Consider the following 26,001-nt stretch of genomic DNA (forward strand, 5'->3'; position numbering starts at 1 on the left):
GGGCATCGTAGAATCAAGGCAGAAGGGGCAGGCCCCAACCAGATATGTTCCTGTGGCAGCAAGTGCGTTGAGACATAATGTCTGGAATTTAAGCAAAAACATAACGATGTGGCTAAGCCAAAACGGGAATCATAATTTTTATTTGATTCAAGTTTATGAGAGCAAACAATTACGCTAAATGGCAGTGAAAAAATAAAGCTTAAAAAATAGATAAATTTAGTGTATTACCTATGCCAAATAAAGAATTCAAAATGCAAAACATGACAGTATGTGGCCATCGCAAAAATGGCGGGGAAAAAACCAAAATGGCGGGAACAAGAAAACGCCCATAAATTAGTGTGACTAGAGCCCAAAACGAGCAATAAACATTACAAATTACGAAAGGGAAGACCTTAAAGGTAACAGACCATACACAGGCAACAATATAGCAGCATACGATGAATGCAGAAACACACAAAGCATAGAAACAATAAGCTTAAATTTCCACAAGGGATACAAAGTATGTCCGTCCGAGGAGGTGACAAAGCAGTCATGTGTTTTGATATGACGTCATGACTTCCGGGTCACGTGACGACTGTGCGAGGGTGCTGCCACTACTAGTTGGAACAAATTTTCTACAGCTGCTGGATCTCACACAGTTCGTCTCTCTGTCAGAAAACAGCAGTAAATCCTTTAAGGAGTAATGCAGTATAAGTTAAAAAATTTACAATTTTAACCATTCAGAATGGTTAGTGTAAGAAGTTTTATGTAATGTGGCAGATGCATCTTATTGAATTACACAGTCATGTACATATTAGTTCGTATTATTGAATTACACAGTCATGTACATATTAGTTTGTATTATTGTATTACACAGTCATGTACACATTAGTTTGTATTACTGAAATACACAGTCACGTACATATTAGTTTGTATTATTGTATTACACAGTCATGTACATATTAGTTTGTATTATTGTATCATACAGTCATGTACATATTAGTTTGTATTATTGTATTAAACAGTCATGTACATATTAGTTTGTATTATTGTATAATACAGTCATGTACATATTAGTTTGTATTATTGTATTACACAGTCATGTACATATTAGTTTGTATTTTTGTATTATACAGTCATGTACATATCAGTTTGTATTATTGTATTATACAGTCATGTACATATTAGTTTGTATTATTGTATTATACAGTCGTGTACATATTAGTTTGTATTATTGTATTATACAGTCATGTACATATTAGTTTGTATTATTGTATTAAACAGTCATGTACATATTAGTTTGTATTATTGTATAATACAGTCATGTACATATTAGTTTGTATTATTGTATTACAGTCATGTACATATTAGTTTGTATTATTGTATTATACAGTCATGTACATATTAGTTTGTATTATTGTATTACACAGTCGTGTACATATTAGTTTGTATTATTGTATTAAACAGTCATGTACATATTAGTTTGTATTATTGTATAATACAGTCATGTACATATTAGTTTGTATTATTGTATTACAGTCATGTACATATTAGTTTGTATTATTGTATTATACAGTCATGTACATATTAGTTTGTATTATTGTATTACACAGTCATGTACAGATTAGTTTGTATTATTGTATTATACAGTCATGTACATATTAGTTTGTATTATTGTATCATACATTCATGTACATATTAGTTTGTATTATACATGCATGTACATACTAGTTTGTATTATTATATCATACAGTCATGTACATATTAGTTTGTATTATTGTATTATACAGTCATGTACATATTAGTTTATATTATAGTCATGTACATATTAGCTTGTATTATTGTATACATATCTATTTCATTTGATTGTATTGAGTCAGTCAAGGAGGTATCGCCCCTTTTTGTTTATTGTCATATAACAGGATATTGTACATAGAGTTTTTAGGAATACAGTTTTAGCTTTTTCATTTCAAGTAGTTGTATATATCTTCATTAGTTGTAGCACAAAATGTTGGTCCATTTTATTGAAGGGTGGACAGGTTAGTCTATTCCTGTCCCTTTGTCTCAAACTCTCCAGCTTGTCAATACAATAGCTTTCAGCTCCCAAGCTGATTGACATTATCTAACTACAGCTTTCTTCCCTAACATTTGCACACTTTTTATTCACTCTGCTTATAACTCTGCACAGACAGGACAAGGACTACATATAGTTCAGGTTAGTTATTTACATTATATTTCCTAAATAGAATTCCAACTTATTGATTAAATATGTTATCAATAATGTATTGTAAATGCTTAACTATGATATCAAATAATCAAGATATCTTCTATTTTATCAGTATAAAGTGTTTAACATGTAAGGATGTGTGAAAGGATGATTTGATTGGGCGTTTTGAATGTAAGGATTGAATTAGAAGTTGGTTGTCTATTATTTAAGATAATAGTTGTGATGATGTATGTTATGTTATGTTATGTTATGTTATGTTATGTTATGTTATGTTATGTTATGTTATGTTATGTTATGTTATGTTATGTTATGTTATGTTATGTATGTATGTATGTATGTATGTATGTAATGTATGTGATGTATGTGATGTATGTGATGTATGTAATGTATGTATGTATGTATGTATGTATGTATGTATGTATGTATGTAATGTATGTATCTATGTAATGTATGTATCTATGTATGTATTCAGGCATGACAGTTATGTTATTGTTGTAAAGGCCTAGTGATAAGGAAAGGTGCTTACCTTACAGTGTAAGCGTAATGATGGGGAGATCGATGGGGAGATCGAGGTGGAGTTTGCTTGGTGTCATAATCGTTCGTTCTGTTTTCTGTCCAGTCTCAATCTGTCACTTGTCACCTGTCAGATTTGGCGGGTAAGTTGATCACATGCCTCGATCACACACGGAAACATACGAGCAGCATAGGGTCGCCAATCCGATGTAACCCAATGTACGAGTGCGGAAGCACCAATCACTACATTATATTTACTTTTATAGGAATGCCATAATCCTCTATAACGTGGGTTTATAGACACACCCCGGTGTCACACACAGGGTATGTATAAATCCTTTATTTTATCACTCACTTATGAATGAATTTCTATGTATTAACTATGTGTTATAATTTAACACCACATGGTAGCATTTTATATATGTTCCTACTCTTAGTGATAATAAGTATATATTTATGACACCATACGGCTAATGGTATCCTTCTAACTATATAGTGTGTAACTGATATATTCAGTTATGATAAAAGACATTTTATATATGTACTACTGATTTGAAAGTTCTGTAAATTCTGTAAATATAAGTTATCTACAATGAACTAGTGATGTGTAACTGTATGTGTTGCATGTGTGGATTAATGTGACTGCTCAAACTAGGATATAATTAATATGCAGCCGTATCTTTGAATGCTATTGTATGTATAGTATATAATGTTATATATTGTTATATTTTATTACAGGGTGATTGATTGAGGAAGTGATTGATAATGGAATAATTGTCACTTCAACAAACACAACCGCAGCTTGTCATTTTTCGTAATGAACCACTGTGGCCGATGTAGTTTTTTGTATATATTTGTTTGAATTTCACTTTAGGTTTTTACATATATTTATTATATATAACTAGTTGTCAGTTTCAGTCAGCTATAACAAAGTGTATCTGACCTGTCTTACCTACTAACTGCCCCATGGCCAGAAGCTTCATTTTCTGATTGGCCAAGCTAACACCTATTGTTTAACTGCATGCTTTGATTACACTGCATACTCTCTCAGCACATAAACTGACAGAACTGCTCAGACCAGCAAAGTGTAAAGAGACAATATTAAATCAGGTGAGTTAAATGGTTATAATCTCTATCTTGTGTTGTATTTAAATAATACAGTATGTTTAAAGTGTTATATAAAGTAAACTAAATGTATGTAATCTGACATAAATGTTGATTATGTCTAAATATTTAAATCTGCATAAGATAAGCTAAACACCCATACTTTATCACTAAAATGTATTCTATCACTTCAATGAAATATGTGTGAAAGTGTTTTACTTCAAGAGTGTTTTAAAAAGCTTTATAATGTACAGATTCAGAGGTGATACATGCAAAGCATTGTAAATTAAGTGTGTATTACTTTGTTCAATATATTAAATTTAAATAGTGTTTTAGTCTTTGTATTGCTTATTCAGGTCATCTATGGTGTTGCCATAAGTGTGGCAGTTGAGACCCACACCCTTGTATCACCCACAGGGTATGCATTGTGTTATTTATATTTGTCTAAGACTTAAGATGTAATCCAAATGTGATGAAAACATAATATCATTAATTTCTGTCTTAAAGTATTGTATATGTTTATACAGAATGTGTAAGCATTATGTATATATATTGTGTATATATTATAGTCAAATGAAAGTCAAGGAGTTATCTCCCTTGAATGACGGTATTATGGATCACGTATATTACTGTATATGTTCTAGTATAATCGTTTAAGGTTCAGTCTATCTCGTGTTTAATGGATGACTGATATATGTAAATACTTACTTGTAATAAGCCTATGCTATGTATCAAGCATTAATGATAATGTTTCACTTATTATTTATTGTGTAATTATGTGTTTCAGGGTGTATGATATCTTAGATCTTAGATCTCAACCCCGTAGTATGTGTTTGTTGACTCGTAAAAGACATTCACTAAACTGCTACACCCTCCCTGCAGCAGTCATATAATCTGTCATCTGTATTTCACCAAGTTTGTGCAATCAACTGTTTTGAAGCCTCAAGTATATTTATGACTGTTTTTATAGAATGCTATATTGTACACACATACACATACAGCTGACAGTCCCCATGGACATCACTCGACACACATTGATGACACTCCCTATGTGTGTCAAGTGATGTCCATGGGGACTGTCATCTATGTGTGTCGAGTGATGTCCATGGGGACTGTCATCTATGTGTGTCAAGTGATGTCCATGGGGACTGTCATCTCTGTGTGTTAAGTGAAATCCATGGGGACTGTCATCTGTATGTGTGTCGAGTGATGTCCATGGGGACTGTCATCTGTATGTGTGTCGAGTGATGTCCATGGGGACTGTCATCTGTACGTGTCGAGTGATGTCCATGGGGACTGTCATCTATGTGTGTCGAGTGATGTCCATGGGGACTGTCATCTATGTGTGTCAAGTGATGTCCATGGGGACTGTCATCTATGTGTGTTAAGTGATGTCCATGGGGACTGTCATCTGTATGTGTGTCGAGTGATGTCCATGGGGACTGTCATCTGTATGTGTGTCGAGTGATGTCCATGGGGACTGTCATCTGTACGTGTCGAGTGATGTCCATGGGGACTGTCATCTATGTGTGTCGAGTGATGTCCATGGGGACTGTCATCTGTATGTGTCGAGTGATGTCCATGGGGACTGTCATCTATGTGTGTCGAGTGATGTCCATGGGGACTGTCATCTATGTGTTCTTGTTTATAAAATTGGCTCTTTCACATAACGTCATATTTCTTGTAGAAGATATTTCAATACTTTATGGAATTACTTTTAAAAAATAACATGAAAAAATGACGGTGACAGTAGAAAAACCTTAAAAAGGGCAAATTTCTACTTGTCCTTATGATACGTTAACTATTTGGCAGTTTGCCAAGGTCTATAGGACTAATGTCAATTTCTAACGCTGATTTCAATTCAGTTACCAATAACAGCCCAAAACTTCTCCAAAGGAATCATCATGATAAGGCATATTAGGCATTACAAAAATAGGGGTGCAGGCTAAAACACCTCAGCAAAACGTCGACGATTTTTGGGTGAAAACGGCACCTCATTTAGTGAAAACGGCTACTAAATGTCAGGCAAAAACGGCACCTATTTTTATTAACGATAAGAACAATTTATGTGGTAGTATATATATGCTTTATTAACATGCTTTATTATGTTGTTTTGTCGAATATATGTTTTCCCTGGGCGGGGACACAGTCTGTTTTCTGGAGCAACATTCTTGTGATGTCAGATGTCGGCAGAAAGGGGAGATATATTTGGAATATCTCTGTAAAATTACAATTTATTTCAAACTTAATCAAAATTAATATTAAATATATGGTATACCGGTAGTTTCAGCTTGACATTGAGTTACTTTGAGTAAAGGTACTTAAACCTTCAAAGCATGTGATGTTTCAACGAGAAGTTTAGTTGCACCTCCCAAACAGTCAGTCAGTAACTTGGAGTAGAGGCTAATTTCTATTGTAAACTTGATTTAAAGGGGCACTGATCTAACGCCATTCCCCGGACTGGTTGTTGCCTTTGTTATTGTTTTTTCCCCCGTGAGTACCCGGATGATATGCAACGCAACTGAGCGTGACCAGAGACTGGGCTACCGTCTGCAAGGACAGCTAAATAAACTTGGAGGCTGGAGGCAATATTTGTTTTACGCATTTTTGCATAAACACTGATTGGTTAACTGTGATCTATAAAGATTCGACAAAGGGCGCATGTTAAATAATTTCTTCAGCCTAAACAAACAGACAAAAAGAACGGCGGAGCTCATCGGAAGTCGTCATTTGGAAATACCCCAGATGGTTATAGTTTAATACTAAAAAAAGTATCCATGCAGTGAAAGCATTTTCGGATTTCGGATTGTGTAATACGATTACTACTCCCTTGTTGTCATACATGTTTTCTCGTATAACCCTACACTTGTGTATTTGTCGTCATTCACTTGATGCTCAGTTAATTAATTTATTACAGGTACAGTTAGTGGTAGCACCACTTAGATTACCTGACAAAGGTTCTCATTTGGCATTTATTGTGTCTGGGGTAATTATACAATCTAAATCCAGGTTTGAAGTGAGGTTATGTAATATGCACGTGGCAGCCCAGCAAGAGATGAATGATCAGTTGATTTACTTTTTTTTGTAAATCAACGGATCGTTCCTAGTCATCAAAGGATTAACAGAAAATACATTGATTGATTAATCATTGTTATCTTGCACAGTGGATATGTCAAAAGTGAGTGTTTACATGTCTAGGTTTACTAAAACAAAGGGAATACACTCATATCATGGCGTGAAGTGCCGATGTAAAAACAACATACAATTTGTTCAAAGGGTTAACTGATAATACATTGATTGGTTGCTCATTGTTATCAAACTCAATGGATTTTTTAGGAACCGTCGACGTAATGAAAATAGTTGTCACATGGCCTTTCTCAGCCGACCCTTGAGACTTGACACCCGAAACGATATATATCTTTTAGAATATTTGATAGTTACAGAGACACGTGACATCGAATAAGTTATTTTGTATAGCTGCAGACAAGTGGGATATTATTCCTTTGTGTGGATATTCACGGATACATTCCTCGAATAAGGAAGCTGCCTATTTATACACATAAATTTGGTAAGTTGTAATTATGGTATTTGCATTTTGTTTTCCTTCATTTGAACCGATTCGTTCTTGTTTTTCTACGTCTTGGTTGGGAAATTCTTGAATGCGCGATAGACGTTGTTTTCACAGGTCATTTCCTTTGTAAGCGTGTATAGATTACCGTCAATTTGTAAAATGTGATTCTCTCAGGCAATTTTTAAAATGTGTAAATATTTCAGTCATTTTGACTAAAAAATCTGTCCAGATTGATTAAGACGATCAAAAGGGCCTACAAACATCACAACAGATTATTATGTAGGATTAGAAGCCAAACAACATAGAAATGTACTTTTCAACATAACATTTTTAGTCTCTTGGTGATGACATTAAACATCAAAATGTTTGGAATTCGTTATAATAATACAGATGGAAAAGTTTTTCAGTCACTTTGTAAAATAACTGAATATTTAGACGTTTAATAAATATGTTACACATTTTGACAGTAAAAAAATATACACACTATAAAAAAAGCAATGCTCAGGTGAAATATTTACTTTGTGTTGCAAGTCAAAATAGTGTAAACGAAAATCGCAAAATTACCAAGCAAGTGACTTATCAAAACTTTGTCACCATTACCGATGCTACCCACAAAGATGCCTACATTTCCTTATTATCCCGAAAACTGTATTTCATTTTGTTGATCAATGTGATACGCTCTTATTACTACCGGTATCCATAAAAGTGACTAATGCGCTTACGAATGGCGCAACAGAGGTCGCGAGCTAGTCTAGATTTCTGCTCTACATCCGGGTACTCACTGGGAAAAAACAATAACAAAGGCAACAACCAGTCCCGGGGAATTGCGTTAGATCAGTGTCCCTTTAAGGCGATTAACATTTCACAATTATTTGTGTTTGAAAGTGACCACGTGAGTTTAATTTCATGTATTTCAGTACCAAAGTAAAAAAAAAAATACTGTGCCGTTTACGGCAGGAAATAGTAGCCGTTATCGCTTTAGGCGAGGTGACGTTTTCGCCAATCGGTGATGTTTTGCCTGTAACCCCAAAAATAGACCACTGCGCCACGAGGCGTGCAATAAACCTCACCTCCAATAATTGTTCTGATAAGACTTGCATGGCCAGGACAGTCGACAAGTGTGTATTGAACTCGGTCGTGTCCACCAAACTTTTCTTTTGAATCATCATCTAGTTGTATTGAAAATGACGAAAAGCCCAGGTCAAGGGTAATACCTCTTTCTTTACTTTGTGGGTTTTTGTCAAAACATGCAGTACTTGCAACAGAACTCAACGCCTTTGACAGACTGGTTTTCCCACTGTCTACGTGTCCCAACACACCCACGTTGAAATTAAACGGCCTTGATTCCATATTTCCACCACATCCGGCGAGAATTCTGAAATATTTAACTTCCGAGCTCAGATGATGTGACGGTCGTCGCTATTTAACACACCTTTCCAGACCGTGACACACCACATGATCTTCGCGAGTAGTCGTTCTTGGGTAAATTTGTCACGTCTCTGGTTCAAAACGGGACCAATCCAAATCGTACCAAAGCGAAGTCGTCGAATGCTCGCCTTTGTGGTGAGTCACTGTTTAGAGAATCTACAGCACAATAAATAAGTTTGATTTAATTTGGTGTTCTTATCTCCTCTATTTCTTTCGAGTGGGCGAGCGGTCATCTATAAACAAGAGGTTAGGCCTACAGGATGTAAGTGCAGAAACTGCGGATCCGCTTCATTTCATCGTTTTGAAATTAGCTGATGTTTTCCCTCGATCTGTAAATCTAGACCTAGTGGATGCATGTCGACTTAATTTTCTGACGTACATATTAACCCTTATGGTTGCTTGGTATGGCTGAGACGGGTAACTCGGGTCTTCGAGTTGGATGGGTACTGAGTAGGACCCGGGTACTCACAGGATTACCCGGACCGGTGGTTAGTCTATATACATATGTATAATGTATAATATGTATAAGGAATTTTGTCATGAGAATTGAAGGGAAGTAACTCTTCCAGTAAGAAGCTGGTTTCAGTTATACGGAAATTCGTTTATACGGACGAATTGTGAAATGACGCTAGTGTCCGTATAAACGAGGCACGACTGTAGTTACATAGATATTTTTCTATGACATTAACAATAAAATGTCATGGTTACACGTCGCTGATGTTCGAATTTCTTTCTGACTGTGCACACATCCCTTCTGATTTTTATTTTAGTAAAGACAAAGCTTCAGTCAACTTTAATATATCCCTCTGGATGCGGATTTTTTTTTCTGACGCACATTTTCCTTAGATCGGAAAAGTGAAGGTTGTGCGAGAATTGCGCTCACGCGGCACTGGATCTACCTCTAGCTATAAAATTACGCAGAGGTGGAGAATATTAAATTTCTTATTTGATAGTGTAAATTTAACTGTAAATATCAAACCGGTTTTTAAAAAAGACACTCCTAAGTGTTGTCCGAGAATTTATTCTGCGTTGAAAAACAGTAAATTTCTCCGCTTTTTATCGTACATCGATAAAAGTACTGTGCGACAATTATTTTTATTAAGAAGCTTTACGGAAACTGTGAGCGAACAAAATACTGCCGAATATCTGAACGACATAACTATATATCAAATGGAGTTATATGCGTATGTATAACGACATACATTCAATGCCAAAAATAGCATGCCGTAAATGACGAAAACTGATTTTTCTCTATGACGTCAAAAGGTGACAGAGGTTACACACGTCCAAAGAAAAGGGGGCATAACTCCGCTATGCTTAGCTCTACTTTGTTGTAACTCAGGTCACTTGGTGAGAATTAGCTGTGAGAACGGACAAAATATTTTCGTGGTGTTTTGTACAGGAGGAACCAAACTATTCCAACACAAATATCGATATTGAAACTGTACACGTTTAGTTATAAAATATACCCATAAGAAATGATGAAATCGTACTTCATAAAAAGGAGGTAATAGAGAAATGGATGGCCTTATCTAAGCTATAACTTAGTCCTTACATTCCAACATTCTCCCGATTGTGTAAGTGTAATTTGACTACTTTGATGTTGCATCATTATTAATGGAGCACAAGCCTTATCACCAAATGTAATGAAATACCCTAAACATAACACGATTCTTTTTGACTGGTTTTATGTCTTTGATAACGTCGGAAAAAGAAGACACTGGTATTTTGATTAATATATATCTCCCCTAATTTTCGTTCATTGTATGGAAAATCTCGATGTGTGGAACGGAATTTGACGCTTTTTCGACACAACATAAAATGACTGCTCTCACCAAGTAAATAATGTCTTGAATATGTAAACAATTAGATAGTTTATCGTGTATCTTAATTGGACAAGACACGCACCTGTTTGGCATCAGCTTACGTAATGAAATTCCCAAAAGAATATTTCAAAACAACCAAAATTATATTCAATATTGGACATATATTTGTTCATGATTATGTTATTTTTTCTTACACAATAAAAGATGCAAAGAAAGCTCTTTTGGTATAGAATTTTCAGGATAATCGTATACGTTTGAACCAACGGGGTACCTGGCATGGGTTATATCTTTATACATTTTACAATTCCTGGAGAAATAAAGTAAACTGTTTACTATCCTGTGATCACAATATTGAAAAAAAATTGTAACCATTGATTAAATAATGCATAAAAGACAAATCCAAGACCAAGACATTTCAGGAATGTGTGCATATATTTTACCGAAAAATATTATCCATTTTGTTAAAGTAATATATTCAGTTTTAGTTATAAAATAAAATGAAACGGCTATTCATGGACATTGGTTATATGAACTTATAATATTGACTTATTACACATCCCAAGAAATACGTACATGCTGCAGGTACATTTACACTTCATCTTGTAACACTTGTCCAAAGGAAAGAAATATCGTAGTCGACACTATAAACAATGTTCAAACAAACAGCAGATTATAAAAGGTTCGTTCATACATGTTGTGGCCTATATGTACGTATGATTTCATTTTGAACATTGACAAATATCCAAAGTGAAATTAATTGTGTGAATTTTTTTATAAAAGACATGCAAATTATACATCATAACTGAGACTGTAAACAGCACGATACAGTGATCGTGTGCACTCTCATTCAAGGACATTCACCTCAAAGAAATTACCAAATATGTACAACAATGTTGACGTATGACATCACTTCCGGTGACCCACTTTTACAAAATGGCGTGTACACTTTCAACAGTACGCGGGATTGTACGAAGGGACTTTCGTTGAATCAGGGATCGTATAAACATAAATGTGACATGTAAGTAATCAGAAACATTCTGACAATCTATGTACTGTTATTTGTTGTCATAGTTTTCATTGAAACCAACGGAAATAGTCAGAAATTCCGATAAATACCGTTGTCGTTGTGCGTGATTTTGCGTCAGTCATGGCGTCAACCAGAGCGGTAACTTTGACAACTCTGTTGAAAATATCAAATCATTGCAATGTATCTATTTGAAATTCCCTAATTCTTCCTACGATTCTCTTCCCATGCATATTCTGAAAATGTTGACCCAATATCTTGAACGAATAGACGAATGGATAGCTCAAAATAGGAGGATATGCTACACTGTGTAAAATCTGAATTTTGCTTTGTTTACATTTCAACCATGTGCAGTTTTTCGAGCACAGCGTTCGTTTTCACACCTAAACTATTTTGCTTAATTTCATCTAGCCACTTTGTATTGGTGACAAAGACCACTGGTAATTTGATTCTAAAATGTATGAGGAATTCAAGGATGTAGGTATCGCAGATTAGTTTGAAATATACTTGATGTTACAGGCGTCTCATAACCGGTGCACCTGAAACGTGATTTTGTAAACACTATCCAATATGGCGGAAAGTTCACTTCGACGTTCGTGTTTTCGTTTTTTCAAAAACATTCTAAACGATTCTAGGGTTATTGGAGACATTTTGAAATGATCATTGGTGATTTCATAAAAGACAGATACCCGTGATCACTAATATGCTATTTTTGAAATTCATTTCTCCGAGTAAATATGCGAAATTTAGATTTCAAAACATGCTGTAAATAACGCCGTGAGTGGTGATTTAGTAATGTGTAAAAAATGGCGACATTTCCGATGTACCTAATTTTCAGAGGTCATGTTCAGTACTTTTGCTTGGCCTAAAATGCCAGTGGATGATATCACAGAACAGGGAATTTCACACCTTATTCAAAACTGTAAAGTGTAGTTGTGTGGGTGATGTATTTTGAATTTTATTCGACTTCAAAGTGAGGGCTGTAGAGGAGGGACATATATGTCCCTCTGGCATCCAGGGGGATATGCACGATCAGATCGTTTTAAACTATATATAAATACATTTTGCCAGTAAAAAAAACCTTCCCATTTGAACATTTTGTACCTTACTTGAGACCTAGAGTGGGTACCCGGGGGTCGGGTATCCTGGTAGTAAATTTAGAATCGTCTCAGCCTTATGCCTGGCCGTCAACTGGCTTTGCATACCGCTCAGTCCCTCACTGTGATGACGTCGCGATTTAAAAAAAACCATACTGGCTGCCGTTGTTCTAAACAACCTTAGCCCCAAGACTGTCGTAAGTCTATGGTAATGCATGGGAGTTACGATCACCCACAGGACCATGTAGATCTAACTAATAATAACAATAAAAGAAAAATAGCAAAAAAAAACTTAGACGAGGCGAGCTTTTTTTGTTACTATTATTACTTACATGGTCCTGTTATCACCTCAGCGTTAATGTCGCTTTTCATTAATCAACTAACTATAATACTGCCTAAATCGGCCTGCATCATACCTACAGTCCAGCAGGGCAAAAACGGCCGGGCCAATATGGAATTTGCGCGTGGCCTGATTCGTTTGTTTATCTTTATAACAGTACACTTTTAGCATTTATTTTGGTTGAAATATCATAGATTAAAATAATTTTTGGAAGCAACGCAATATATATAACAATTGCTTGAAGGCGCACATAAAATCCTTCATGACCACTCGCGCCACCTAATAAGTTCCCCGCTTGAACTTGGAAGTTGTGAACGACGAAAACAAATGCCCAACTAGCGATGTTGACAGAAATGACACAGGTGACAAACCGGCTAATTCAACGTCGTCATCGCGATTTCTAAAGGTAACCGATGAAGATACTGACAAGTTCATTGATAAAAACAAAAATAAAAACAGTATCTGGAAGAGTAAGAGTGACCTAAAGGTGTTCAAAGCTTGGGCAACAGAAAACAAGATGATCGAGGGACATCGAATCTGTACCTGCTCAGGAGTTCGATAGCCTTTTGGAAAGATTTAACCAAGGTAATTTATTTGTAGAATTTTCATGAAACCCTCTGAATGCCGAGTTTCTGAAGCACATTTTCGTAAGATCGGAAAAGTGAAGGTTGTGCGAGAATTGCGCTCACGCGGCACTGGATCTACCTCTGGCTATAAAATTACGCAATTTCCTATTTGATGGTGTAAATTTAACTGCAAATATTTAAATCGGTTTTAAAAAAAGACGTCTTAGTGTTGTACGAGAATTTATTCTGCGTTGAAAAACAGTACATTTCTCCGCTTTTTATCGTAAAACCGATAAAAGCTACTGTGCGACAATTTTTATTTTTTATAAGCTTTACGGAAACTGTGAGCGTACAAAATAACGCCTAATATCCTAACGACATAACTACATATCAAATGGAGTTATATACATAGAGGATTAACCACTGTGTTCGGTTGTTACCGAAAAATCTACACACGAGTGATTAATCTGTCACGATTAGAACGAGGCTTTGCCGAGTTCTAATTGTGACAGATTAATCACGAGTGTGTAGATTTTTCGGTATCAACCGAACACAGTGGTTAATCCTTTTTCTCCCATAACAATATGCCATAAAAAGTCGAGCTCGTAGTTGAAGATTTCCCGTGTTTAGTAACCACTCGGGATTCCCCCCAGCCTCGTTTTCGAATATGCTCAGTAAGACAACTGTAACATTAACAGGTAAAAAGGTTCTATCGAAGACAACTCACACGAAGTTTCCGTGACAGGCAAGCCACTTGTTAGCATTCGTGTTATGTTTTTTGTTAACTATTAAAAGCTGATGGGGGTAACGTTTTGAGAATTAGTAATGTGATTTGATATTTGTTAATGGTTTTGGATTTCTCGGCCCATAACTTTATTTGCATTCGTCTCGCCGTGACTATCATTTTCAATGCGCAACACTAAATAGGCCCACCTTTTTAGTGTATGTAAATACGTTATTCGTTTATTTGGTCGCTAGAAACAAATGTTATAAACCCAATTAAGAGGAAATTAAATATTGTCTTATATATTGTGAACTATTGTTAACGAAAAACAAGTGCCCAAAGGAACTGTCAGCAGGATTGATCAGGCAAGATTTTATTTACCAACTCAGGCAACTGATCAGCTGATTACATCTTCTCAAATCCTTCAATGGCTTGTAAAATTTTGGGACGAATTTACCTCTTTAAAACTAGTTTTACAGTAAATAACTTAATGTGTAAAATGATGAATATTTCATGTCATCTTTTTTACAATTTTTTTTGTTCCTGAACATTGTGAGCCCATGTGTTTTTATGATATAAAAAAACCCTTTTCAGTTGACAGTTTTTCTTTTGAACATAATATTTAACATCATGACACCAAATGTTACTAAATGAGTTATCTAATTTCCCCATATTTGTGAATGACAAGAAACAATGTGAATTTGACAAGCACAATAATTTTTTGTGTGTGAAACATAAATACATAGGATAGTATGTAAACAATAAATTATCATTTCAGTAGTTCTACAAATATTTGCATTTTAATACCCTTGTAATTTTACATTGTAATTTTACTGCAACAGTTACCTCCAAACTTCATTCTTTTGTTATTTTATCAGATTAGATTTAAGACTTACTGATAAGGTAGTTTAAAATTAACATGTTCTTAAACATTCTTTTTATCTTCATGAAAACAAGACATAATAATAAATATGTATTTGAGTGACCTGTTCATATGTGATTTTTGGGGGGCAAAAAGTATTTAAATTAAAATTAGACATTCCTAATGCATTTCTAAAGAAGTGGGTTTTTTTCAGTAATCATGGTATATAATAAATCTTTGGTTTAAAGAATATACTTGAGACAAACCTAATTCTACATGTCTTAATACTCTGTATTGTCTGTAAATTCTGAAAATAATTGACTGTGATATTGAGTTTCTACCTAAAACTTATAATAAGAAATTAATTTTGAGATAATTTCATCCTATCTAAAAAACACAATATATTTTAAGATGCACAAATGTACATCATTGTTGAAAAAAAAAAGAATATTGCTTTTGAAAAAAATACCTAAAAAAGGTTGATTGGTGCCCACCATCTTGAACTTCATCATTTTGTCTGCTCCCTATAATAAATCAAAATAGTTAAGAAAAAATATAAATACATATATTACTTTCTGGAGTTTATTTAGATTTAGGTATGACTTAATATATTCAAGTCTTAACGGGGTAATGTTGTTGTTTTCAGAATGAGTTTCTTAATTGTCCTGAGATAGTATGTTTAAATAATTGAAGTCTTAATGTTTAAAAAATACCAAATAATTATAGGCCAAAATACATTAATTATATTGATCTTGGTAAACTCCACCTGTTGAAAGGGGAAACAACTGCTGTGGTTGCAAAACATCTTGGTCGTGAGATGTACGGTCCGTCCAGCAAAGATTGATCGTTTCCTGCATTAAAATTGAGTATTGCTCTAGATCCAAATTATCTGAGTGTTTATTTTTCTTAAAATATGAAATTTAAGTCTCGATTAATTTAATAGATCTATGAAATATGTTTTTGATCGATCGGCTCTAGATCAAAACTTTTTTGGAACGTGACATTTCTTATGTGGTTGACAGTTGTTGTTTTTTAAAAATACCAAACAATATGGTTTGTTTCACTATTTCATCGGTATTTTTACATTAATTAATGAACTGTTTCATGAGCTTTGTTATTAGCCTTGAAAACGCCCAGTAAAGAATGTACCGGAGTTGCTCCCCTGGTCCCGTAATATCGATGCGGTATCTCGCTTCGGTTACCGTCTTCTCATTCTGCAACTGAATCTGGTACATTGGGAAGCCGAAATTCTGTGGTATATCTCCATATATCATACCCCTTCTTCCCCCACAAACTTTCCTTCGGTCATCAACTTTCGGCAATGGAAACATTGTCACTACGGTAATGTTTTGCCTGCTGGGGATTTCCTGTACTAGACGACCTCGGGTATCCCCGATCCGAAAATAGTGCCGTCAATTATTCTTAGCCAGCCAATCAAAACACGATGACACATCTCTCCACTCTCAGGCAGCCAATCAGATTAGGTGAAAAAAAATAAACCACTGCGAATAAACCACTGCTGGCGATTGAAGATCAAGCCCTGTTATGGGAGAAGTATGTATTCAATGCCAAAATAGCATGACGAAAACTGATTATTTTCAATGACGTCAAAAGGCGACTGAGAGGTTACGCACACATACACAAGCTCCTCACAGCGATAGTCCGTTCGCGGAGCTCTCTATACTATGTCACAGAGAGTGTAACGAAGGTGTCACGCGCTGGGAAGGAGCTTGACACATACAAAGAAAAGGGGGCACAACTCCGCTTCAGCTGGTTCCCGGCTCCCTATGCGCGGCCCAGCTTACATCGCTGCCACCAGTGTGGGCGCGGCCATTACAAGAATCTTGAAATTTGCCCTCTAACCCGAAATGTAGTAACGTTTTGTGTAATGTACTTTTGTTCATGTCTTTGGGAATGCCATCATATTTCATTTTGAAAAGGTTTACGACTGACCATGTTTTCCAGATGAATTTACTTTGTTGTTTTAATAATCAGATTGGTTCGAGATTGCAGAAAAACGGAAAATCAACCAACATCTCCCTTACATTCTTACCATATCAATTACATGATAGTTTTAATGAAATAGAACTTCAAATTGACAAACAGAGAAAAGTAATTTAGCAGGGGTAAGTGTATTCGGCGTCACGACAGTCGTCACTTGTTTGTAAACAAACGGTCATTAGGTTGCGAGTTCAACTCCAAGCATGGTTGGGGCCACCTATCACAGTGGGGAGTTTTGACTGGTGGCAGCGATAATAAAGAGAGCTCCGCGAACGGACTATCGCTGTGAGGAGCTTGGCAGCGATAGTTTGGAGAGCTCCGCGAACGGGCTATTGCTCATTCTACCATGACATTGATGAATGCTTGATTCTGATTGGTTAAAAAGAGGTTTCCTTTTTGCTACGGAAACCCCTTTCAATTATATTAACGTGCGTATGAATACATAGATAGCTAGCCTACATATCGATTCACAGAAAATGGCTGCCGATCGATCACCCCCATATGAACTGTAAAACGTATCTATATTTCCTCTAATACACGCTGGCCGGGTCTCTAATACCAGACAGATCTCCAATACACGCCGAGTCAAGGGCTCTCGCGAAATTAATAGACGGCGTATAGTGTCAAATAGAGGAAATACGGTAGTTTGATGTTGGATGTTTGGAGTGTTCTAGGCCGCAACCCTGACTGCTGCGATGATGACATTAAAAGATTTAACGAAGGCATGTCTTTTGCATGCAAATTAAATGTTTATGAAACTAAGTGAAAGAGTGATATCTAATAAATTTTGTTTACAAAATATTAATTGTTCATTTTTTTTAAACCCACGAACAGGTAGATCTAATTTCATTATTGAAACAACCGACAATGAAAGTGAAATATAACATAATAAAATGTGTTTGAAGACATTTTATTCATGACAACATGGTGTTTACAAACCTTTTTCTGATCGATATCCATTAGCCTACCATCTCCGTCAACCACCACCGTTAGAATTTGGCAGTAAGGGATTTGAAAGTGCATCAGAAAACACTCCCTTTCGAAAGTCCACGAAAACAATGTCCCAACTGAATTGACAGCTTATCAAACTTGATGAAATTCATTTCAGAACACGCACAATTATGAAAATTATACACGACCTACTATTTCTGGACCAAAAATGTCTAAGTTCTGTCACTATTTGGCTTTTGATCCGTGAAATCTTGAAATTGACAGGTCACACCATGCAGATTCCTCGTTTCAAAATATCCGGCTAGTCTGCAGCCTAAACAGCGGCTGTTCAGTCATACTCAGTTCCATTGGTAATCATATGGCTGTACCAGCAGGCTCCATCAATCCCAGTATTAGTAAATCTACAGGTAAATGTTGAACACATCATAGATCGGGGTTGTCATCTTGCTAATTTTAACTAAATCAAGTTAATGTAAACACAGGATTGTCAGCCATTGACAGCTGTGAGGTGTGAGTAACCGTGATTTAGGTCAAGTTCTGCCACATCCAAGTTCGGGTGGAGAGGCATTTACTTTGATGTTATTATTGTTTACTGGGGGTAATTGCTATCTAACTAATAACTCTTAGACATGTTAAATGTATATTGGAATGTAAATTCATAAAGTTTGCTGTAGAAATATATTCGTTTAACATTTTAAAACCTTTTTCTATTACCCTTCACCCCTACAACATAAATGATGGCATGTTCGATTTCCAAGAAATGACCTCTCTCACAAATTTCCGAGAAACGACAGCCAGTCCACAGTGTTCAACAGTGTGCAACAGTTTGATAGAAATTAAAACATCTATCTTTGGATTAAGTTAGGAGTGCTATTTGTCAGCTTCGTTTGAAAAACTATGTGTTTTGAACACTTATTATAAACTACTCACGACTTTGGTGTTTTGTAATCTTGACCTTCAGTATTATTTGTTACATATATGACTACCTGTGACCACTTTTCGGAATGCTCTAAGATTGCGGACCTGTGCACCTGTGTTATTACGCGTTGCAAGAGAGCGCCGTTTTCAAAGCGTTGTTGCCGTCATGGTAGAATGGAGATAAACCTACAGTGTTTTGAAATTTGATGTAGTCCCACTGTAGAATAGATACCTCTTTATTATAATTTTGAACCGAGCGCTTTTGTAGGTTTATCTCCTAATTCGTCACCACTCGCCCCTTTCCGTAACCTGCAAGTAGACTCGTCCCCCTATCGATGAATATTCTGTGCAAAAATACGACAAACCAATCAGAATGCGCCAAAGAATCCCTCAGAAATAATTTTTGATTTTACATATGTCTTGCATCTAAAAATATACCCAAGACACATTTTAATGTGTTCAATCATACTGTATAATTCCGCATGTCAAGATGTGCTTTAAATTGCATCTGAAATATATATAATATATGGGGAAATATATGTGAACCATAACGCAACTAGTTGACAATTGTTTTAGGTATGCCCGTTTGCGCTAAGACGGATCCCGGTCGCAAAAATGGCCATGTGAGGGGCACGAGTCGCACGAGTTCGTCACGAATGGGCTATCACTATGACCTGGGTCTCGCGAAGCCTATTTCCGGTTCCCAGCTTCCGGTGACAAGCACATTTTTTCGAGAACTAGCTCCACTATCACACACTATCCACATACACATTATAGACAACATCCTAGTCTATCAGTTTGACAGCTCGGCGGTATGGTATTGTGTTTCGTGTTCGGCTGTAACCACCGTAGTGGTCGTGAATCATGCAACAACAAAAATCGCTTTCCAAAGGAAAAGAGAAGTTTATGGGGTCGTTGTCTGGAAATTATGTGTACATGTTGCATTGCTGCTCTCGCAGTACACGGTACATAACCTAATAATTTTTTAATCTCATGTTTACACGATATACGGCTTTTCCATTGATCACATGACCGCGAAATTGACTTTCATTTAAGAATTGAACGTCGCAAGCTCGGAGGTTCACACAGTTTAACCAGCGCCTTTAAAATCGTTCACACTTCAATGAACCCATCCAAACTGACGTTCAATTCTTAATTCACGAGACTATGTTCTTGAAATGACGTTAACACTGACGGACTACTTCCACATTCCTGGGAAACCCTGAGAAATCCTTAGCACGAAAACATGCATATGCATTCTTTCTGATAATTGAGAACCTTTATTCTACGGCCCATCCTAATGAACAAACGAAGACATGCACATCTAAACTATCGACTCTATCCGTGCCTAGGCTGACATTGAACGTCTCCAGCAATCTATGAATTTACCTTTGTGTCTGTTTGATGCATCTTTATTCACCTTTCAATTATCTGCCAGTTGATCGGAAATCTCTCCCGTCTCCCGTAAATGTATTACGACTCGCTGTCATTGTGACTGACCTACTGGGACCTTTCTCATCTAATAAGGATATGATTTGAACACATGTAAGATGTTTCTGAAGAGCAAGTTGTGCATCCATACACCAATGTCACCTCTCTTTTTGAGGAACTATTTTACTCCGCGATATAGCTGGTTGTTGTATGGCTGTCAGTGTAAACATTTAGTCACACGTACTAAATAATTGTGTTTAGATCTTGGCCTACATCCTCTGAGGTAAGAAATTGTGATAAAAAATTATAAGAACTGACTTTCACTTCATACAGTTTGGCCCTCACTCTATGAAGGTTCATACTCCAATGAACTCTCACAAAGTGAAGGCCATTTCTGTTAATTACTCTCCCTTTTGTAATCGCCGTTAATAGGTACAATATATAAAAAATAAATAAATATACTGAACAGCATTGAAAACGCACCACTATGAAAATGGATGTATATTTATCCGGGCTTAAGTCATATGAAAATATATAAGTGAACGAGTAATATACGATGTTCTGGAGTGTCATGGTGTGGGGCAGCATCAGTCATAACCATCGAACAGAGCTCCATGTTTGTCGTGGAAGAGTTAATGCCCTTTACTACAGGAATAACATATTGGCAAATCACGTCATCCCATTCTTTCATCAGCACCAGGATATGCACACCCTCCAGCAAGGTAATGCAAGAGCGCACACAGAACGTGTTTCAACACAGTACCTAGCGAACAATAATGTGCCTCTGCTTCCATGGCCAGCCCTGTCACCCGATCTATCGCCAATTGAACATCTATGGGATTACCTGGGTCAACGCCTCTCACGTCGTCCGCAAGTACAGAACCTGAGAGAACTTAAAGATACACTACGTCAAGAGTGGAATGCCCCAGAACACTATTCGCAGACTTATTCGATCAATGAGAAGATGTTGCATGGCCTGTGTTGCTGTCAATGGCGGACATACCAGATATTGACTTTTCATTTTAACCCTATGTGTCTTCCTTACACTGATGACGTAATTGTAATTACTGTGTGGTATTCCTGTTTCCTTTGTCGTCTTTCTTAATAATCCGTCTGTCTGTTCTAATCAAAATCGGTCATTGCTCAAGTTGTTTTTGTAATATTTCAAGATTTATTGCTGGTGCGCTTTCAATGCTGTTCAGTATATATAACTATACGTTACAACTTCATGTCCGTTATTCAGTTATGGGCTGATAAGACGTGGTACGAGTTTAAAATTAAAACTGTGTGCAATCTTACTCCACTTATTTAATTATTACTGTAATGTGCCTGTGTACTTTCTCTCTCTCTATATATATATTATAAAGTCAGATCTATATATGCACAGGTAAAATACTCTTTGGTTTTAAATAAATGTCCCAAATAAAGCTTGAAAAGATTATGTATCCACCCTCACAAAATGCCAATATATGTTGTTTTAAAGAAATGTCCCCCTTCCTACCCCCAATGTATGATGTTTATTAACAAAGTCAATGCATATGTAAGAATTGTAGCCTCAGCAGCCTTAACCTTAGTCATTTTCATGTTTCAGGCGATTTAACAGGTGTCCATCTGAAAAAGTGACAGAATTTGCTCCTGTCATTTTCAAGATGGTGATAAATCTAACAATCCATCCTTCTTCCCTCATAATAAAGGGAAGCTTTTCCAGTTCGAGGATAATACAGCTAGAAGGTGTTTAGTATTTGGAGTGTGCTCAGGAAACAAAAATATTAAACCAAACAGGGATAAAGCAAATAGCACTGATATTTAAAAATTGTATAGTGCATACAACATACATGAACAGTGGTTGAGGTTTTATAGAAAAAATTTAAGTCCGCAAAATGAAATCACATATTCAACAACATTTTAGTGAAAGTGGGTGAATGAGGTCGGATTTATATGAAGGTGGGGAATCAAACTTAGGTCTTCTGCTTTAACCACGAGGCTCCCCATCGCCCCTTTTCCTGAAGTCATCTTGTCTGACACATTGACTAAAAATAATTAAATTTTCAAAACAAACATATCAGATAATGATAATAATAGTAAAACAAAGACGTTTTTCTCAGAAGTAAAAGGCAGCATGGCCCACTTGAGGATGCAGCCACATCTATTGTAAGCGAAGATGATGAACAGAAGGATGACAAATCATTCAAAAACATTTCCGCGAACGCACCACTTGCGTTCTGGTGTTCTGGACAGCAGCAGCACAGACGGCATGCGCAAATTCGTGCGGAGGGAACTCTGTCGCTAGGCTTGTCACTTTTATAGTCATGCTTGGTAGAGAGCAGCCACGTTGCCGGGCAGGTGGCTGCCTCTGACAGTGTCAAATCAGGGCACAATTGTAGTAATTGTAAAGTCAAATGAGGACTTTAATAAAACCAAACAAGGGTTTTTCAGTCCAATAAGGACTAAAACATTGTCAAATAAGGACAAATCGTGGTAAGTAGTGATTTTAGAAATTGTTTCTGAAATCGTGGTATAATTCAAATATGGTGTAAATTTGAGTTGCAGTTATTAAACAGACTAAGTTTTGTTGAGTTATTTGTTTAAGACTTCCACTGCGTATCAGATGGTGACACACAAACATCACAGGCTGACTCTCACCTAAGCTGTTTGAATCTGTACACAAATATGCATGAGAATTTGGTTACAATTTCTCCTCAACAGAGCAATCATTATCCATTCAACAAGACCAGATTGCAACACTTGAAGATGAAATCCAGCAATTGTGCCACAGACATTAATAAATGTAGCTTGTTTGGATGACAACAGTGTCACGGTTTGCAAGTTATGCTCCGAAAAGGAAATACAAACAGACCAGATGATGACTATATCCCTGCAGCATTATATCTTGACGGGATACAAACGTTAACAATGAATCTGTATTTGTGAAACAAAAACAACAACAAATGCTCTGTTACAGATGCTGCTGTACACCAGCATACCGTATGACATCTTTGTCGTATTGTCTGACACCATCAACAGATTTGGCCGCAACTACTATGCTGGCTGGAGTGAGTGAGTTGGGTTTAACAGTATTCCAGTTATATCATGGCGTATCAGCTTAATGTGGGAGGAAAGCCCGAAGTGATACAGCTCTCAGACGTTTACCAGTTCGGTGAAACCCACGAGCACGGGTATGGTGCTGACAAACCTAGAAACCCACAATCATAGGTTTCTGGCGTGCCCAAGGGACGCAAACTCTGCACAGCAAATCGCGTCGCCTAAGACGACTGGGCCACCCGTGCCCCCTATGCTGGCTGGAAAGCCAAGAAGCATTAGTGCACAGAATCAGCTCCTACTTACTCTTATGACACTGACACTTAACTGCAAAGATTTAGATTTAGCACAGCGGTTTGATGTCAGCAGAGCCACTGTGTCCAATATTTTTAACACTTTCATTCATGTATTACATGAGTTGTTGTTTGCTGGCACGACAAATGTATCAATGCCATCACAGAGGAAATGCAAAGGGTCAATGCCAAAAACGTTTGAATCGATTGATGCTGTTGAAATAGCTCAAGCTATACCACATGACCTTGACAAACAAACCAGAGTTTACAGTAACTACAAATCTAGACACACTGTCAAGGCAGTGACTGCAGTCGCTCCAAATGGAGCTTTGACATTTGCAACTGAATTATATCCTGGGTCTGTTTCCGACGTTGCAATAGTGAACCATTGTCATCTTGCCAGACAATTTGAAGCTGGGGACTTAATCCTTGCAGACAAGGGGTTTACCATACATGACTTGCTGACTCAGGGAGTTCATGTAAACATACCACCATTCCTTTCAGGAAAATCCCAGTTTACTCCTGAGGAAGCCAAAATTTGTTATAAAGTAGCTAGAGCGCGCATACATGTAGAGAGGGCAAATGAGCGTATTAAAAAGTTTGACATACTCAACCATGTTCCAGCCAACTATAGGCCCATTTCACCAAAAATATTTCAGGTATGTTGCGCTCTCATAAATCTTCAAGCCCCTCTAATCAAGGAAGTAGCTGAAAACATAAAACCGGTACAGTTGAACTATTCTACTGTCCCGACTCCACCACTATGTAAATACATATTAATTTGCCCGCTTATCCTGAATTTGAGATAGAAATACACAGTGCTATCTCAAACCTTGGACTCAGTTCCAACTTTGACTTGACTACAGAATTTGCCACATCAATAGATTTGAGAAGCACTACTATATGAAGGACCCTTCCTCACACATGTTACATTGCTGTTAAAGTGTAGTGCAATTTAAATGAATTGGTCAACCAATCTTTTAATCAAATTGTTATGGTAATCAATTTTGACAAAAAATACATCATGAGCACACGCGAGTATAAACATGGCGGCACTTCCTGAATCAAAGTCACATAACTAGAATCAAAGTTGTGTGATGCTACTCACACTATCCAAGCTTTGAATTAATAAGTTTGAGATGAGAGTGGCACTTTGTTATTTTTGTCAAGTTGAAAGATGAAATGTTGATTGCTGCTATGCCGAATAAGGCACATGGACAGTGTACATAATTTAATACACATTTAATTGTTGCGGGCGAAAAACATGCTGTAGCATCAACTTCTTGTGTATGTAATTGCATTGCTATGGATAGTGTTCATTAACTATTGCACTCTTCTAACTCTTATGGCATGCAATAAAGCATGGCTCCCAAAGTTACTAATATTTTTAATAAACTCAAGTTTTCCAATGACACGATTTTTCCCCCATCTCAGAAAACATTATCAGCTGATCACCGCGATCATGTGACACCGGAAATACCTGTCAACAAATCAGAACTGAAGTACACAATTTAATCCTATTATCATAATATCCGGTGATAAAAAAAAAATATGTCATTGTTTATCTAAACTAATGTTTGCAATATATTTCATTAAATTTATTTAAAATTTCATTGGGTACTTTTTAACTGAATCACCGGTAGATTGGGATGAAACGTATGCACAGCTGATTGCTATTTCCGGCTTAGTTTATGAGAAAATACACACAGTAATCTTAATCTCTGCATATAAAACAATGCCTTGGAGAACTGGAAATACATTATAAATGGTAAATCATCATGTCTAGTGATGTTTAATATCAAATTTCACATTTTTACTGGCCAAGTTTGTTATACATGTACCTGTTTATTCACCTGAATTTGCTGAAGGGATACTATGTGTTTTCTTGAAAGCGCATATTAATACTGGATACAGCCATGTTTCACAATAACATCCGAGATGACCTTGACCTTTGATAGACATGTGGAAGGATTTGTAAACATGTATGAGGTAACCATGTTTGTGAAACTGCTGATTGTTGACCTTTTCCTTCTTTTGACATAATGCACCTTTTCAATGCAGTGCTACATCCCAGAGAAGGCACACACCAATGATACATGCATTAACA

The 26,001-nt window shown here is 36.4% G+C and overlaps 2 protein-coding genes across 2 annotated transcripts in view; one reads left to right on the plus strand and one right to left on the minus strand.

Annotated features, from left to right (window-relative positions):
- Positions 1-8,849, minus strand: part of LOC139458349 (selenocysteine-specific elongation factor-like) — an 82,063-nt gene extending 73,214 nt beyond the window's left edge. Inside the window, exon 1 of the mRNA XM_071239741.1 lies at positions 8,465-8,849. Within this exon, the coding sequence (XP_071095842.1) occupies positions 8,465-8,744 (280 nt within the window). The 5' untranslated portion in view covers positions 8,745-8,849. The remainder of the gene's footprint in view (positions 1-8,464) is intronic.
- Positions 8,850-12,128: 3,279 nt separating this feature from the next.
- On the plus strand, positions 12,129-25,409 carry LOC139457277 (putative nuclease HARBI1). The gene is made up of 4 exons (XM_071238685.1): positions 12,129-12,149; positions 23,525-23,619; positions 23,875-24,619; positions 25,329-25,409. Exons 1-4 carry the CDS (start codon positions 12,129-12,131, stop codon positions 25,407-25,409), a joined length of 942 nt encoding a protein of 313 aa, XP_071094786.1.
- Positions 25,410-26,001: the final 592 nt, after the last annotated feature.

Source organism: Haliotis cracherodii, unplaced genomic scaffold, assembly GCF_022045235.1.
Source record: "Haliotis cracherodii isolate W230 unplaced genomic scaffold, xgHalCrac1.p SCAF_12, whole genome shotgun sequence".
Taxonomy (NCBI): Eukaryota; Metazoa; Mollusca; class Gastropoda; order Lepetellida; family Haliotidae; genus Haliotis; species Haliotis cracherodii.